The 11869-nt window shown below is 60.5% G+C and overlaps 1 protein-coding gene across 1 annotated transcript; it reads left to right on the top strand.

Annotated features, from left to right (window-relative positions):
* Window positions 1–4243: 4243 nt before the first annotated feature.
* On the top strand, window positions 4244–10761 carry ISF_09292 (glutamate synthase precursor; the record flags this gene model as incomplete). The annotated part of the gene is made up of 3 exons (XM_018852895.1): window positions 4244–4422; window positions 4478–4518; window positions 4619–10761. 3 exons carry the CDS (start codon window positions 4244–4246, stop codon window positions 10759–10761), a joined length of 6363 nt encoding a protein of 2120 aa, XP_018699905.1.
* Between the last annotated feature and the right edge of the window lie 1108 nt (window positions 10762–11869).

Genomic DNA, 11869 nt, shown 5'->3' with positions numbered 1-11869 from the left:
CCCCCCGATGTCGGTTGGCGCTAGGCGCATGTCCTTATCTATCGAACCGTGTGCGAGATGCATACTGGCGTGCAGCGAACCCCTCCCATATCCATCGTGCTGATCTGGGTGGGTGACATTCTGGCTGGTACCTCGGTAAAAGACTGTGGTAGGCAGGCTGGCAGGCTGCCGTGGTTTCGATTTGGAGCTGCAAGGCTGCGATCTAGGCTGCTGATTTGAGAGAGAGCAATGGTCTTGCTCTCCCAGCGTAGCGAAACGTCTGCAATTGCTGTCGTGTCGCGAATGTGAGGACACACCGGCCCTTGAACATTCACGCAAGGTTCATCGCAGCATGGCACCCTGGCCTTCTTTTCCATTTCCTTAGCGTGACGATTCTGGCGATGGCCCGGTGCAAGGTGCAACAGGGTTGGTCCGAGATAAGGACACCTTTTGCGGCCTCTGATTGGCCAGTCGCACCTTGGTTGCCTGACAAGTCTGGGGCGGAGGCGGCGCCGATATAGGTTGGTCTTATCAGTTGCCAATGCGGCATCCCATTTCCTCTCCTCGCACTCTTTGTTTTGTGTGCCCTGGCTGCTCGGTAGTAGGGAAAAACGAGAAACAACGTAGCATGAGTCGGAGCACCAAGAGAAAAAGTCGCGCAACCGGCGGCGGGGGGCTTGTTGTTGGAAATTAGTTGTCGCTCGACAGGCAGCAGCTGTCGGGCCTTTTTGGCAGTCTCCGCTTCAGCTGTTATGAATAATTATAATTATCAAGGGATTATAGTCTTTCCACGCCATTTTCTTTTTCGTCCTTGATGAAGCAAATGCTTGGGATGATATGATGACAACTTGCTGTGGTTATCCGTCCCCCAGACCATGTCAAGCTGCAACCATGCGCTCGCAAGCTTTTTTTCTGCCTCCCTGCCCGCCCACCTGGCGCCGATTTTGGTGCGGACGACCGACCGGGTTCCCTTGCAGCAGGTTGAAAATAGCAGGGTGCTGATTGGCAGGACCCGCGGCCCATGACGTACCGGACCAGATTGAAGATGAGATTTGCTGTAACCAAGCCCCGTTCGCTCCAGGGCCCTTGTGGGGTAGGGCCATGCCATTGGGGCCTTGCCGTGCTGTAGTTGTCGTATGGCCACAGCGAAATGATGGACAGACAAGTTGCCGGGAGAATGAGGCAAAAGATGTCATACTGCATGCATGACTGCGTCGCCGATGAGCCCCGAGGTCAGGTAAGTGGGTGGAGGGAGGGAGGTAGAGAAGAGGTATCCGCCTGCTTCCGAGGAGGACGGACGAACAAAGGAGGACGGTCAAGCTGCAGGTCGCAGAGGAGGCGCCACCGCTCTATTTATTGGAATTCTTGTCGTGGCATGCATCCTTCATGGGATGCTGATCGTAAAGTAAAGCCGGTCTGCACGCTGCTTCAGAAGAGGCTGCAGGGACGGGTCGCAAAGGCAGCCTGTTGACGTATTCCCCCAGCGAAAATGTGTCGGAGCTGTGTTGCGCCACCATGGATTTCCGAGCACAATGGGATGGGGGTTACGCGCCAAGTTTACCCCCCCTGGTCAATGGGCAGCTTCCAGGAAGTCTAGAGACACGGCAGCTGCTTCGTTGGCGAGATGGCGATTAGTGACGTGCGTGGTGCTTGATGGGGGATCTACTGGTAGTCTGGAGAGTGAGCGTGCCGGAGTTTGCGGTATGGGATTCCGAGCAGACAGGTACATGGGTAGACGTGGTGATGAGTTGTATTGTGGCGAGAGAGACTCGGTCGAGGGCCGTTGCGCTCCAGTGAGAGACGAGTTGGAAACAAGGGCCGTTTGAAACAGCCTCTCCGGACATCGGAGGAACTACCATGCTGCAAAGAAGCAGAAGCACGCAGGCAATGCGGCAACAGGTCGTGCGTGTGGTGGGTTTTATTGCCTTTTGCCAAAGTCGCCTCACTTTGACCCTTGTCTTGGCTGACCCGGGCAGGCAGGCATTGAGCTGCGCAGGACAAGCCAAAGAAAGACACAGGGAGCCGGGGTTAATAAACTGGCTGACATGTGCCTTCTCCTTTCTGCCAGCAACAAGGGCTAATAAAAGAGCGGAGCTGGAGATGTGTCCGGGCCGGCTGCGAGATGGCTTGCTTGAAAGAGTTGGCCAGTGGCAGCAACTAACTTGCTAGGCTTGAAGAAGTCAGCCATTGAGAGCAAGGACTCTTCGCCCGCAGTAGTCTAGATATTCCCTCTCCCCCACCAATGCGGCGTGTCGCAGATAAGCATCCTGCCCACCCCTGCCGGCTATCCTTGGGGTCCGACAGACAGCACAAGGACAAACCACGACACCACACACCCGCCCGGCCGCCCGCCTTTTTTTGCGTCGTCTCATGCTAAATAACTAGTAGCGTCGCCCTTGTTGCCGAGCGAGTAAGAGGCTGCCCATTAGCAGCATGTTCTCTTGCTGGTGGAGTTTGCCCCCCCCGGAGACTTCTGGCGTGTGTGTTTAGCCGGCGCAGTACTAACTCTACTACTATTCCATGTGCCTGCGCAGGGCTAGCCTCGACACAGACAAGAGTTGGTGGCGTTCTGGCGAAGTTAACTAACTAAACTGTTTTTCCCTGGGTGGTGTTTTGGGGATGCCGTAGAGACATGTAACTATTGGAGAAAGAAGGCGAGCGACTCCGGAGTCGCCCATCCATCCATCCCATCCCATCCCTAAGTTAACCGTAGGCCCTGTCCCGTATTAATACAGAACCATCTTCCCACCTCCCCCCTCAATCTTTCTTTTTACCCTTTTCTCGTCATCTCTTGCTTTTTACCTTGTCTCTCTCCCTGGCTGGAAACCGCCCCCAATTGATTCCTCTGCAGCTTGTAGCGCAGATTGATTGCATAGCGTTTATTGAGATCTACGACGACACCTCCGGATATACAATGTGAGTGTTGCTGTTTCTTTTTTTTTTTTTTTTTTTTTTGCCGCCCTCTTCATCTTGTCATATCCTTGGGAAATATTCCCGAGGTTGTCGACGCAATTGGGTCGCACACGGACTGGTCGCACAAGAACCGGTCGTCTCAAAAACAGGCAATGACGTCGAGCATGGCCGTGACCGAGTCCCGAAATGCAGCGACCGGGGTCCGTCCCGGCCTGTGTGCTACTGATCTTATCAAAGGCGCAAAAAAAAAGGACAAAGTCGTCACTATGCTCGAATTTGCCGCGAGAAAACAAGTCTGCATACAGTACAGAATACCCGAGATTTTTTCCCCTTTTCATCAGCGACGACAAGTGTTGTTCCTCTTTGACGCAAAGGGCACGGCAGCGACTGCATTGGTCGGCGGGGAAGCCCGGAAGACGCCGCATTCGCGCAAGACTCGAGGCAGGCCTAGCCGAAAAGACAGCCGACAGAATCTGGGTTGTGAAATGTGACAGAAAAAGAACCAAGCAAGCAGGAAGAAGACGGCAATTATTTCGGATTTTTGTCATGTCTCAGACCATGGTCCCTGTGAATCCGGGGGCTTCCAGGCGACCGCAAGACCACGACAATGAGCCTCGGTGGGGAGTTGGTCGGTTTCAGCGCTCACATCCGCTGGAAATGACAGCAGGAATAGTCCTGGACATCCTGGCCTTCAGCGGGGTGCTGGTTGCTGTTTTTACCCGCAATCGTCAATTGCATGGGGAAAGCAGAGACCAACCAGAAGCCTCTCAAAATCAGCACCACAAAGGGGGAAAGAAGATCATTCCATCCAAAAAAAAAAAAAACAAAAAAAAAAAAAAAAAATGATGGTCCCCTACTGCAGCCTACTGCAGACGAAAAAAGATTCCGGTTCCCCCACTATAACCTCGGCCCTGATCCGCTACCGGCGAACCCGCTGCCAGCTGCCAGCTGCCCTGTCTGCTTGCTGTCCTGTCCTGGCTTCTCCGCAAGAGCCTCACTCAACTGGGGCCACCACTCTTTCAGTGGTCTTACAGTGTGCTGAGTGCTGTACCTCCAGCCTCTCAAGTGAGCTTGGCTGGCTGGTCTGTTCGCGGCTGCTTTTGGCTTCAACCCTTGGAACTCTATCTGCTCTGGAAGTCTTCCATTTTACTGGCCTCTTGTTTTACTCGTCTCGTTTTCTTCTTACCTTGTCAAAAACTAACCTCTCCTGCCCAGATACCATCGCAGCCTCTCCAGCTGCCAACTCACTTCACAACGGCCCAAGCAACCTCTTATACGCTCCTCACCATCGGAGCGCTCCTGACCAACAACACCCGACTCACCCAGTCCACTCTGCGAAACATCGCCTAGCATGGGCCTGCTGGACGACTTCGACGACCGACAAACCCACATTGACGCCGAACAGGAACAATACCACCCGTTTGAGTACCAGACCGAGAACAATGGCTCGTGGGCTGGTGCCTTGCCGGTGAAGCAGGGTCTCTATGACCCGTCCTTGGAAAAGGATGCCTGCGGAGTAGGCTTTGCCTGGTAGGATTCGGCTTGTCTCTACAATCAAGTGTTTCTACATGCTAACATTTCATAGCCACATCAAGGGCAAGGCTAGCCACAAGATTGTTAGTGATGGTAAGCAACTCTTGCAACTCACCTTTCACTACCCACAACCCACAACCCACAACACACAACACACCAACACACACCACGAGTCCATGACTGACAACCACAGCACGCAACTTGCTCTGCAACATGACCCATCGAGGAGCCGTCGGCTCCGACGCCAGAGACGGCGACGGTGCCGGCGTCATGACCTCGATCCCCCACCGGTTCTTCATCAAGAACTTTGAAAAGGAGGAGAACATCAAGCTGCCGCCCCTGGGTCAGTACGCCGTCGGCAACCTCTTCTTCAAGCCCGACGAGGAGACCTTTGGCGAGTCCAAGCGGCAGCTGGAAGACGTTGCCGAGTCCCTGGGCCTGCGCGTCCTCGGCTGGCGCCGCCCGCCCGTCGACTCGACCCTGCTCGGCCCGGCCGCCCGCTCGCGCGAGCCCATCATCGCCCAGCCCTTCGTCGTCCTCGCCTCCGCCTACGGAACCGGCGTCGAGCCCGAGAACACGGACCCGGCCGCCTTTGACGAGCGCCTCTTCGAGCGGCAGCTCTTCGTCCTCCGCAAGCGCGCCACGCACGCCATCGGCCTGCACAACTGGTTCTACATCTCCTCGCTGTCCAGCAAGAACATCGTCTACAAGGGCCAGCTGGCGCCCGTCCAGGTCTACGCCTACTACCACGATCTCGTCAACGCCGACTACGAGGCGCACTTTGCGCTCGTCCACTCGCGCTTCTCGACCAACACCTTTCCCTCGTGGGACCGCGCGCAGCCGCTGCGCTGGGCGGCGCACAACGGCGAGATCAACACGCTGCGCGGCAACAAGAACTGGATGCGCGCGCGCGAGGGCGTCATGCGGTCCGACGTCTTCCGCGACGAGCTGGAGCAGCTGTACCCGGTCGTCGAGGACGGCGGGTCCGACTCGGCCGCGTTCGACAACGTGCTCGAGCTGCTGACCATCAACGGCGTGCTGTCGCTGCCCGAGGCGGTCATGCTCATGGTGCCCGAGGCCTGGCAGGGCAACGAGCACATGGACCCTAAGAAGGCCGCCTTCTACGAGTGGGCGGCCTGCCAGATGGAGCCGTGGGACGGGCCGGCGCTGTTTACCTTTGCCGACGGCCGCTACTGCGGTGCGAACCTGGATCGTAATGGTCTTCGTCCGTGCCGATTCTACGTCATGGACGATGACCGCATCATCTGCGCGTCCGAGGTCGGCACCATCCCCGTGGAGCCCGAGTCGGTGGTGCAAAAGGGCCGTCTGCAGCCGGGCCGCATGCTGCTGGTCGACACCCACGCTGGCCGCATCATCGACGACAAGGAGCTCAAGGAGGCCGTGGCCAGCCGCCACGACTTCCGCGCCTGGCTGGACCGCGAGCTGGTGACCATGCCCAAGGTGCTCGAGGAGCTGGAGCCGACGGCGGACCTGGCGGCCAAGCCGGACACAACCCCGCTGCAGGAGGACCCGATGCTGCTCTCCTTTGGTTACACCCATGAGCAGGTCTCGCTGCTGCTGGCGCCCATGGCGGCCGACGAGAAGGAAGCCCTGGGATCCATGGGCAACGACGCGCCGCTGGCTTGTCTCACGCAGGCGCCGCGTCTGCTGTACGACTACTTCCGACAGCTGTTCGCCCAGGTGACCAACCCGCCCATCGACCCTATCCGCGAGTCCATCGTCATGTCGCTCGAGTGCTACGTCGGCCCGCAGGGCAACCTTCTCGAGATGGACGCCTCGCAGTGCGGCCGGCTGCTGCTGCCGAGCCCGATCCTGTCCATCCCCGAGTTCAACGCGCTCAACCGGCTGTCCACCCTCCGCCCGGAGTGGACCGTCCGCACCATCGACCTGACCTTCCCCAAGGCCGAGGGCGTCGCGGGCTACCTCCGCCACCTGGACGAGATCTGCGCCGAGGCCACGGCGGCCATCGAGGCGCGCGACCGCATCATCGTGCTCTCGGACCGGGCCACCTCGGCGGACCGCGTGCCCGTGTCGGCGCTGCTCGCGTCCGGCATGGTGCACCACCACCTGGTCGGCAACAAGTGGCGGTCCATGGCGGCGCTGGTGGTCGAGACGGCCGAGGCGCGCGAGGTGCACCACATGTGCGTGCTGCTCGGCTACGGCGCCGACGCGGTCAACCCGTACCTGGCCATGGAGTGCATCCTCAAGCTCAACCGCGAGGGCCTCATCAAGAAGACGCTGACGGACGAGGCGCTGATCCGCAACTACAAGCACTCCTGCGACGGCGGCATCCTCAAGGTCATGAGCAAGATGGGCATCTCGACGCTCGCCTCGTACAAGGGCGCGCAGATCTTCGAGGCGCTCGGGCTGGACGAGGCCGTCGTCGAGCGCGGCTTCCGCGGCACCGCCTCCCGCATCCAGGGTCTTACTCTCGAGCTGCTCGCCGAGGACGCCTTCCGCTTCCACGAGCGCGGCTTCCCCTCGCGCCGCACCGTCGACGTCACGGCGCTGCCCGAGTCCGGCGAGTACCACTGGCGCGACGGCGGCGAGGCCCACGTCAACGACCCGACCTCCATCGCCAACATCCAGGACGCCGTCCGCACCAAGAACGACAAGTCCTACGAGGCCTACTCGCGCTCCGAGTACGAGCAGATCAAGAACTGCACCCTGCGCGGCCTGCTCGACTTCAAGTTTGACGAGCGCAGCCCGGTGCCCATCGACCAGGTCGAGCCCTGGACGGATATCGTGCGTCGATTCTGCACGGGTGCCATGTCCTACGGGTCCATCTCCATGGAGTCGCACTCGACGCTGGCCGTGGCCATGAACCGCCTCGGCGGCAAGTCCAACACGGGCGAGGGCGGCGAGGACCCGGAGCGCTCCCAGCGCATGCCCAACGGCGACACCATGCGCTCCGCCATCAAGCAGGTCGCATCCGGTCGCTTCGGCGTCACCTCGGCGTACCTGGCCGACTCGGACGAGCTGCAGATCAAGATGGCCCAGGGCGCCAAGCCCGGCGAGGGCGGCGAGCTTCCCGGTCACAAGGTGTCCAAGAGCATCGCCCGCACCCGGCACTCGACCCCCGGCGTCGGCCTCATCTCCCCGCCGCCGCACCACGACATCTACTCCATCGAGGACCTGAAGCAGCTCATCTACGACCTCAAGTGCTCCAGCCCGCGCTCGCGCGTCTCCGTCAAGCTCGTCTCCGAGGTCGGCGTCGGCATCGTCGCCTCGGGCGTCGCCAAGGCCAAGGCCGACCACATCCTCATCTCCGGCCACGACGGCGGCACCGGCGCCTCCCGCTGGACCGGCATCAAGTACGCCGGCCTGCCCTGGGAGCTGGGCCTCGCCGAGACGCACCAGACGCTCGTCCTCAACGACCTCCGCGGCCGCGTCGTCGTCCAGACCGACGGCCAGCTGCGCACCGGCCGCGACATCGCCATCGCCTGCCTCCTCGGCGCCGAGGAGTGGGGGTTCGCCACGGCGCCGCTGATCGCCATGGGCTGCGTCTTCATGCGCAAGTGCCACCTCAACACGTGCCCCGTCGGCATCGCCACGCAGGACCCGGAGCTCCGCGCCAAGTTCAAGGGCACGCCGGAGCACGTCATCAACTTCTTCTACTACCTGGCCAACGAGCTGCGCGCCATCATGGCCCAGCTGGGCTTCCGCACCATCAACGAGATGGTCGGCCACGTCGAGGTGCTCAAGATGCGCGACGACCTGCGCACGAACAAGACGGCCAACATTGACCTCTCCCTGCTGCTGACGCCGGCGCATCAGCTGCGGCCGGGCGTGGCCACGTTCAACGTGCGCAAGCAGGATCATAAGCTCTACGTGCGCCTGGACAACAAGCTCATCTCCGAGGCCGAGCTCACCCTCGACAAGGGCCTGCCCTCGCGCATCGAGTGCGACATTGTCAACACCGACCGCGCCATGGGCACGTCGCTGTCCTACCAGATCTCCAAGCGCTACGGCGAGGCCGGCCTGCCCATGGACACGGTCCACGTCAACATCAAGGGCTCGGCCGGTCAGTCGTTCGGTGCCTTCCTCGCTCCTGGCGTCACCCTGGAGCTCGAGGGCGACGCCAACGACTACGTCGGCAAGGGCCTGTCCGGCGGCCGGCTGATCATCTACCCGCCGCGCTCCGCCCAATTCAAGGCCGAGGAGAACATCCTCATCGGCAACGTGTGCCTGTATGGCGCCACCGCCGGCACCTGCTTCTTCCGGGGCGTCGCCGCCGAGCGCTTCGCCGTGCGCAACTCGGGCGCCACCGCCGTCGTCGAGGGCGTCGGCGACCACTGCTGCGAGTACATGACCGGCGGCCGCGTGCTCATCCTCGGCAGCACCGGGCGCAACTTCGCCGCGGGCATGTCCGGCGGCATCGCCTACGTGCTCGACAAGAACCGCGACTTCATGGGCAAGCTCAACACGGAGATGGTCGAGGCCGGGCCGCTCGAGGACCCGACGGAGATTGCGTACGTGCGCGGCCTCGTCGAGGACCACCACCACTACACCGGCTCCGAGCTCGCGGCGCGCATCCTGGTCGACTTCAACCGCGCCCTGCCGCGCTTCGTCAAGGTGCTGCCCGTCGACTACAAGCGTGTCCTGGAAGAGGAGGCGGCCAAGGCCAAGGCGGCCAAGAGCGCCGAGTACGACCTCCCCGCCGTCGCCGGCGTCCCCGCGCACAGCCATCCCAAGAAGGAGGGCGAGAAGGCGGCCAAGCTGCAGGACCTCGAGGAGGCCGTCGGCGACAGCGCCGTCGAGAAGAAGCGCGCGCTGGTGCTGGACAAGACGCGCGGCTTCATGAAGTACGCGCGGCGCTCCGAGAAGTACCGGGCCGCCTCGGCGCGCACCAAGGACTGGGCCGAGATCAGCTCGCGCCTCAACGAGGACGAGCTCAAGTACCAGTCGGCGCGGTGCATGGACTGCGGCGTGCCCTTCTGCCAGTCCGAGACGGGCTGCCCCATCTCCAACATCATCCCCAAGTGGAACGAGCTCGTCTTCCAGAACCAGTGGCGCGACGCCCTCACCCGCCTGCTCATGACCAACAACTTCCCCGAGTTCACCGGTCGCGTGTGTCCGGCGCCGTGCGAGGGCGCCTGCGTGCTGGGCATCAACGAGGATCCGGTGGGCATCAAGTCGATCGAGTGCGCCATCATCGATCGCGGGTTCGAGATGGGCTGGATGGTGCCGCGCGTGCCGGAAGTGCGCACGGGGAAGAAGGTGGCGATCATCGGGTCCGGCCCGGCTGGTCTTGCCGCGGCGGACCAGCTCAACCGCGCGGGACACCTGGTCACCGTGTACGAGCGCGCGGACCGCCTCGGCGGCTTGCTCATGTACGGCATCCCCAACATGAAGCTCGACAAGCGCATCGTCAAGCGCCGCACCGACTTCATGGCCGCCGAGGGCATCGTCTTCAAGACCGGCGTCGCCGTCGGCGAAGACGGCCAGCCTAGCCTCGCCTCCCTCCGCGCGGACAACGACGCCGTCATCATCGCCACCGGCGCCACCGTCGCGCGCGACCTGCCCATCAAGGGCCGCGAGCTCGCCGGCATCCACTACGCCATGGAGTTCCTCCACCGCAACACCAAGTCGCTGCTCGACTCGGAACTGGCCGACGGCAGCTACATCTCCGCCAAGGGCAAGCACGTCGTCGTCATCGGCGGCGGCGACACGGGCAACGACTGCATCGGCACCTCCGTCCGGCACGGCGCCGCCTCCGTCACCAACTTTGAGCTGCTCCCGCAGCCCCCCGACGAGCGCGCGCGCGACAACCCCTGGCCGCAGTGGCCGCGCGTCTACCGCGTCGACTACGGGCACGCCGAGGTGCGGCAGCACACCGGCCGCGACCCGCGCGAGTACTGCATCATGTCCGAGGAGTTCGCCTCCGACGGTAGCGGGAACGTCAAGGGCATCAACACCATCCGGGTGGAGTGGACCAAGAACCCGAGCGGCGGCTGGGACATGAAGAAGGTCGAGGGCTCGCAGCAGTTCTTCCCGGCGGACCTGGTGCTGCTGGCGATGGGCTTCCTGGGCCCGGAGGCGAGGGTGCTCGGCGAGGAGGTGGAAAAGGACGCGCGGAAGAACGTCAAGACGGCGCCGGGCAAGTACGGCACGAACCTGGAGGGCGTCTTCGCGGCGGGTGATGCGCGCAGGGGGCAGTCGTTGATCGTGTGGGGGATCAACGAGGGGAGAATGGCGGCGCGCGAGGTGGACTTGTTCCTGGAGAAGAACACCAACTTGCCGGTGACGGGCGGCCTGGTGAAGCGCAAGGCGACGGAGATTCTGGGTCGTGTTGGTACGGAGGTGGCTGCGTAGGTGATGTGTGTATATATGTATGTCACGGACAGGGGAACCGATCGATGAGAGGAAGAAAAACAGTCGGGGTTCGCTTGCTTGATACCCACGCAAAAGTTTACAAACAATTTCTTTGGTTATGAAGATTGCATTTGGATATACCAGTTTTATGTAGCACGAATTTAGGTGTGAACCTGAACGATTTTAGTCATGTTGACTGCGAGTTTACGCAACCTGAGGTGTGTCTGGCCGTGTCGTTGGCCAGACTCAGTACTTGGTGCCTTTTTGTGTGATGGCCGACTCCGTGCTTGGCGCCTCTTTGTATGTATGGGACTGGCAGTCATCTCTCAGCGAGTGTAATAAACAAAACAATCTTTAAATTCAAAACAACGAAGTTACATGATACGATTGTAAACTACTGCGGTGGCATGCAACCTGGTGGATAGTAATGTGTACCTGTGTAAGTGTATTATTGATGCGAGAGTGGTACGACACGTGAGCAGATGCAGCTTTTATAGGACGCCGACATACATGTAAAGAATAATATGGAAGTTGGACATTTTTATTCCATATATTAATATTGATTGATACGTTAGTCAAGGAGAATATCGGCGCTGAGTGAATTTGACTTTTGCCGCTTGCAGTCAGAATTCGAGCAAGGCAATTGGTAAGTTAATGGCAACTGCGGGGAGCTTCGGTGAGTCTTTCACTCTAGCGTGATATTTGCATGTGGGCTGGCCGAGGCCGAGGAACGAGATACTCATCGTCTGTATCGTCAGAGTAAAAATCAAAACAATTGAAAGATGGAAGCAATGATCGATTGTATTTTGATGCAGGTATCAATTTCTTCAATACACTCTCCCGTGCCTCTGCTTCTGAATTCGCCCGCTACGCCCACGTCCAGCGACAGCGCTGTTAGTGGCTGATTCGGGCGTTTTTAGTGACTGTTAGCGCGTCTCACGCTTAACCGTGATCGTCTTTACAGTGGCCCCAGGGCCCAAAGTGGCTGTATCGAGGCCGCTGTGGCGTCGATTTTGCAGGGATCTTATCCTCCCCCGAGTACGGCACGTGCTGCCTGTCGCTCCCTCATAGGCCAATGCCTGCTAACCTTCAGTCGACCACCCCACCG

This window comes from Cordyceps fumosorosea, assembly GCF_001636725.1.
Source record: "Cordyceps fumosorosea ARSEF 2679 chromosome Unknown scaffold_45, whole genome shotgun sequence".
Taxonomy (NCBI): domain Eukaryota; kingdom Fungi; phylum Ascomycota; class Sordariomycetes; order Hypocreales; family Cordycipitaceae; genus Cordyceps; species Cordyceps fumosorosea.
The sequence above is the reverse complement of the archived record's forward strand: the minus strand, read 5'-3'. Positions and strand labels throughout refer to the sequence as shown.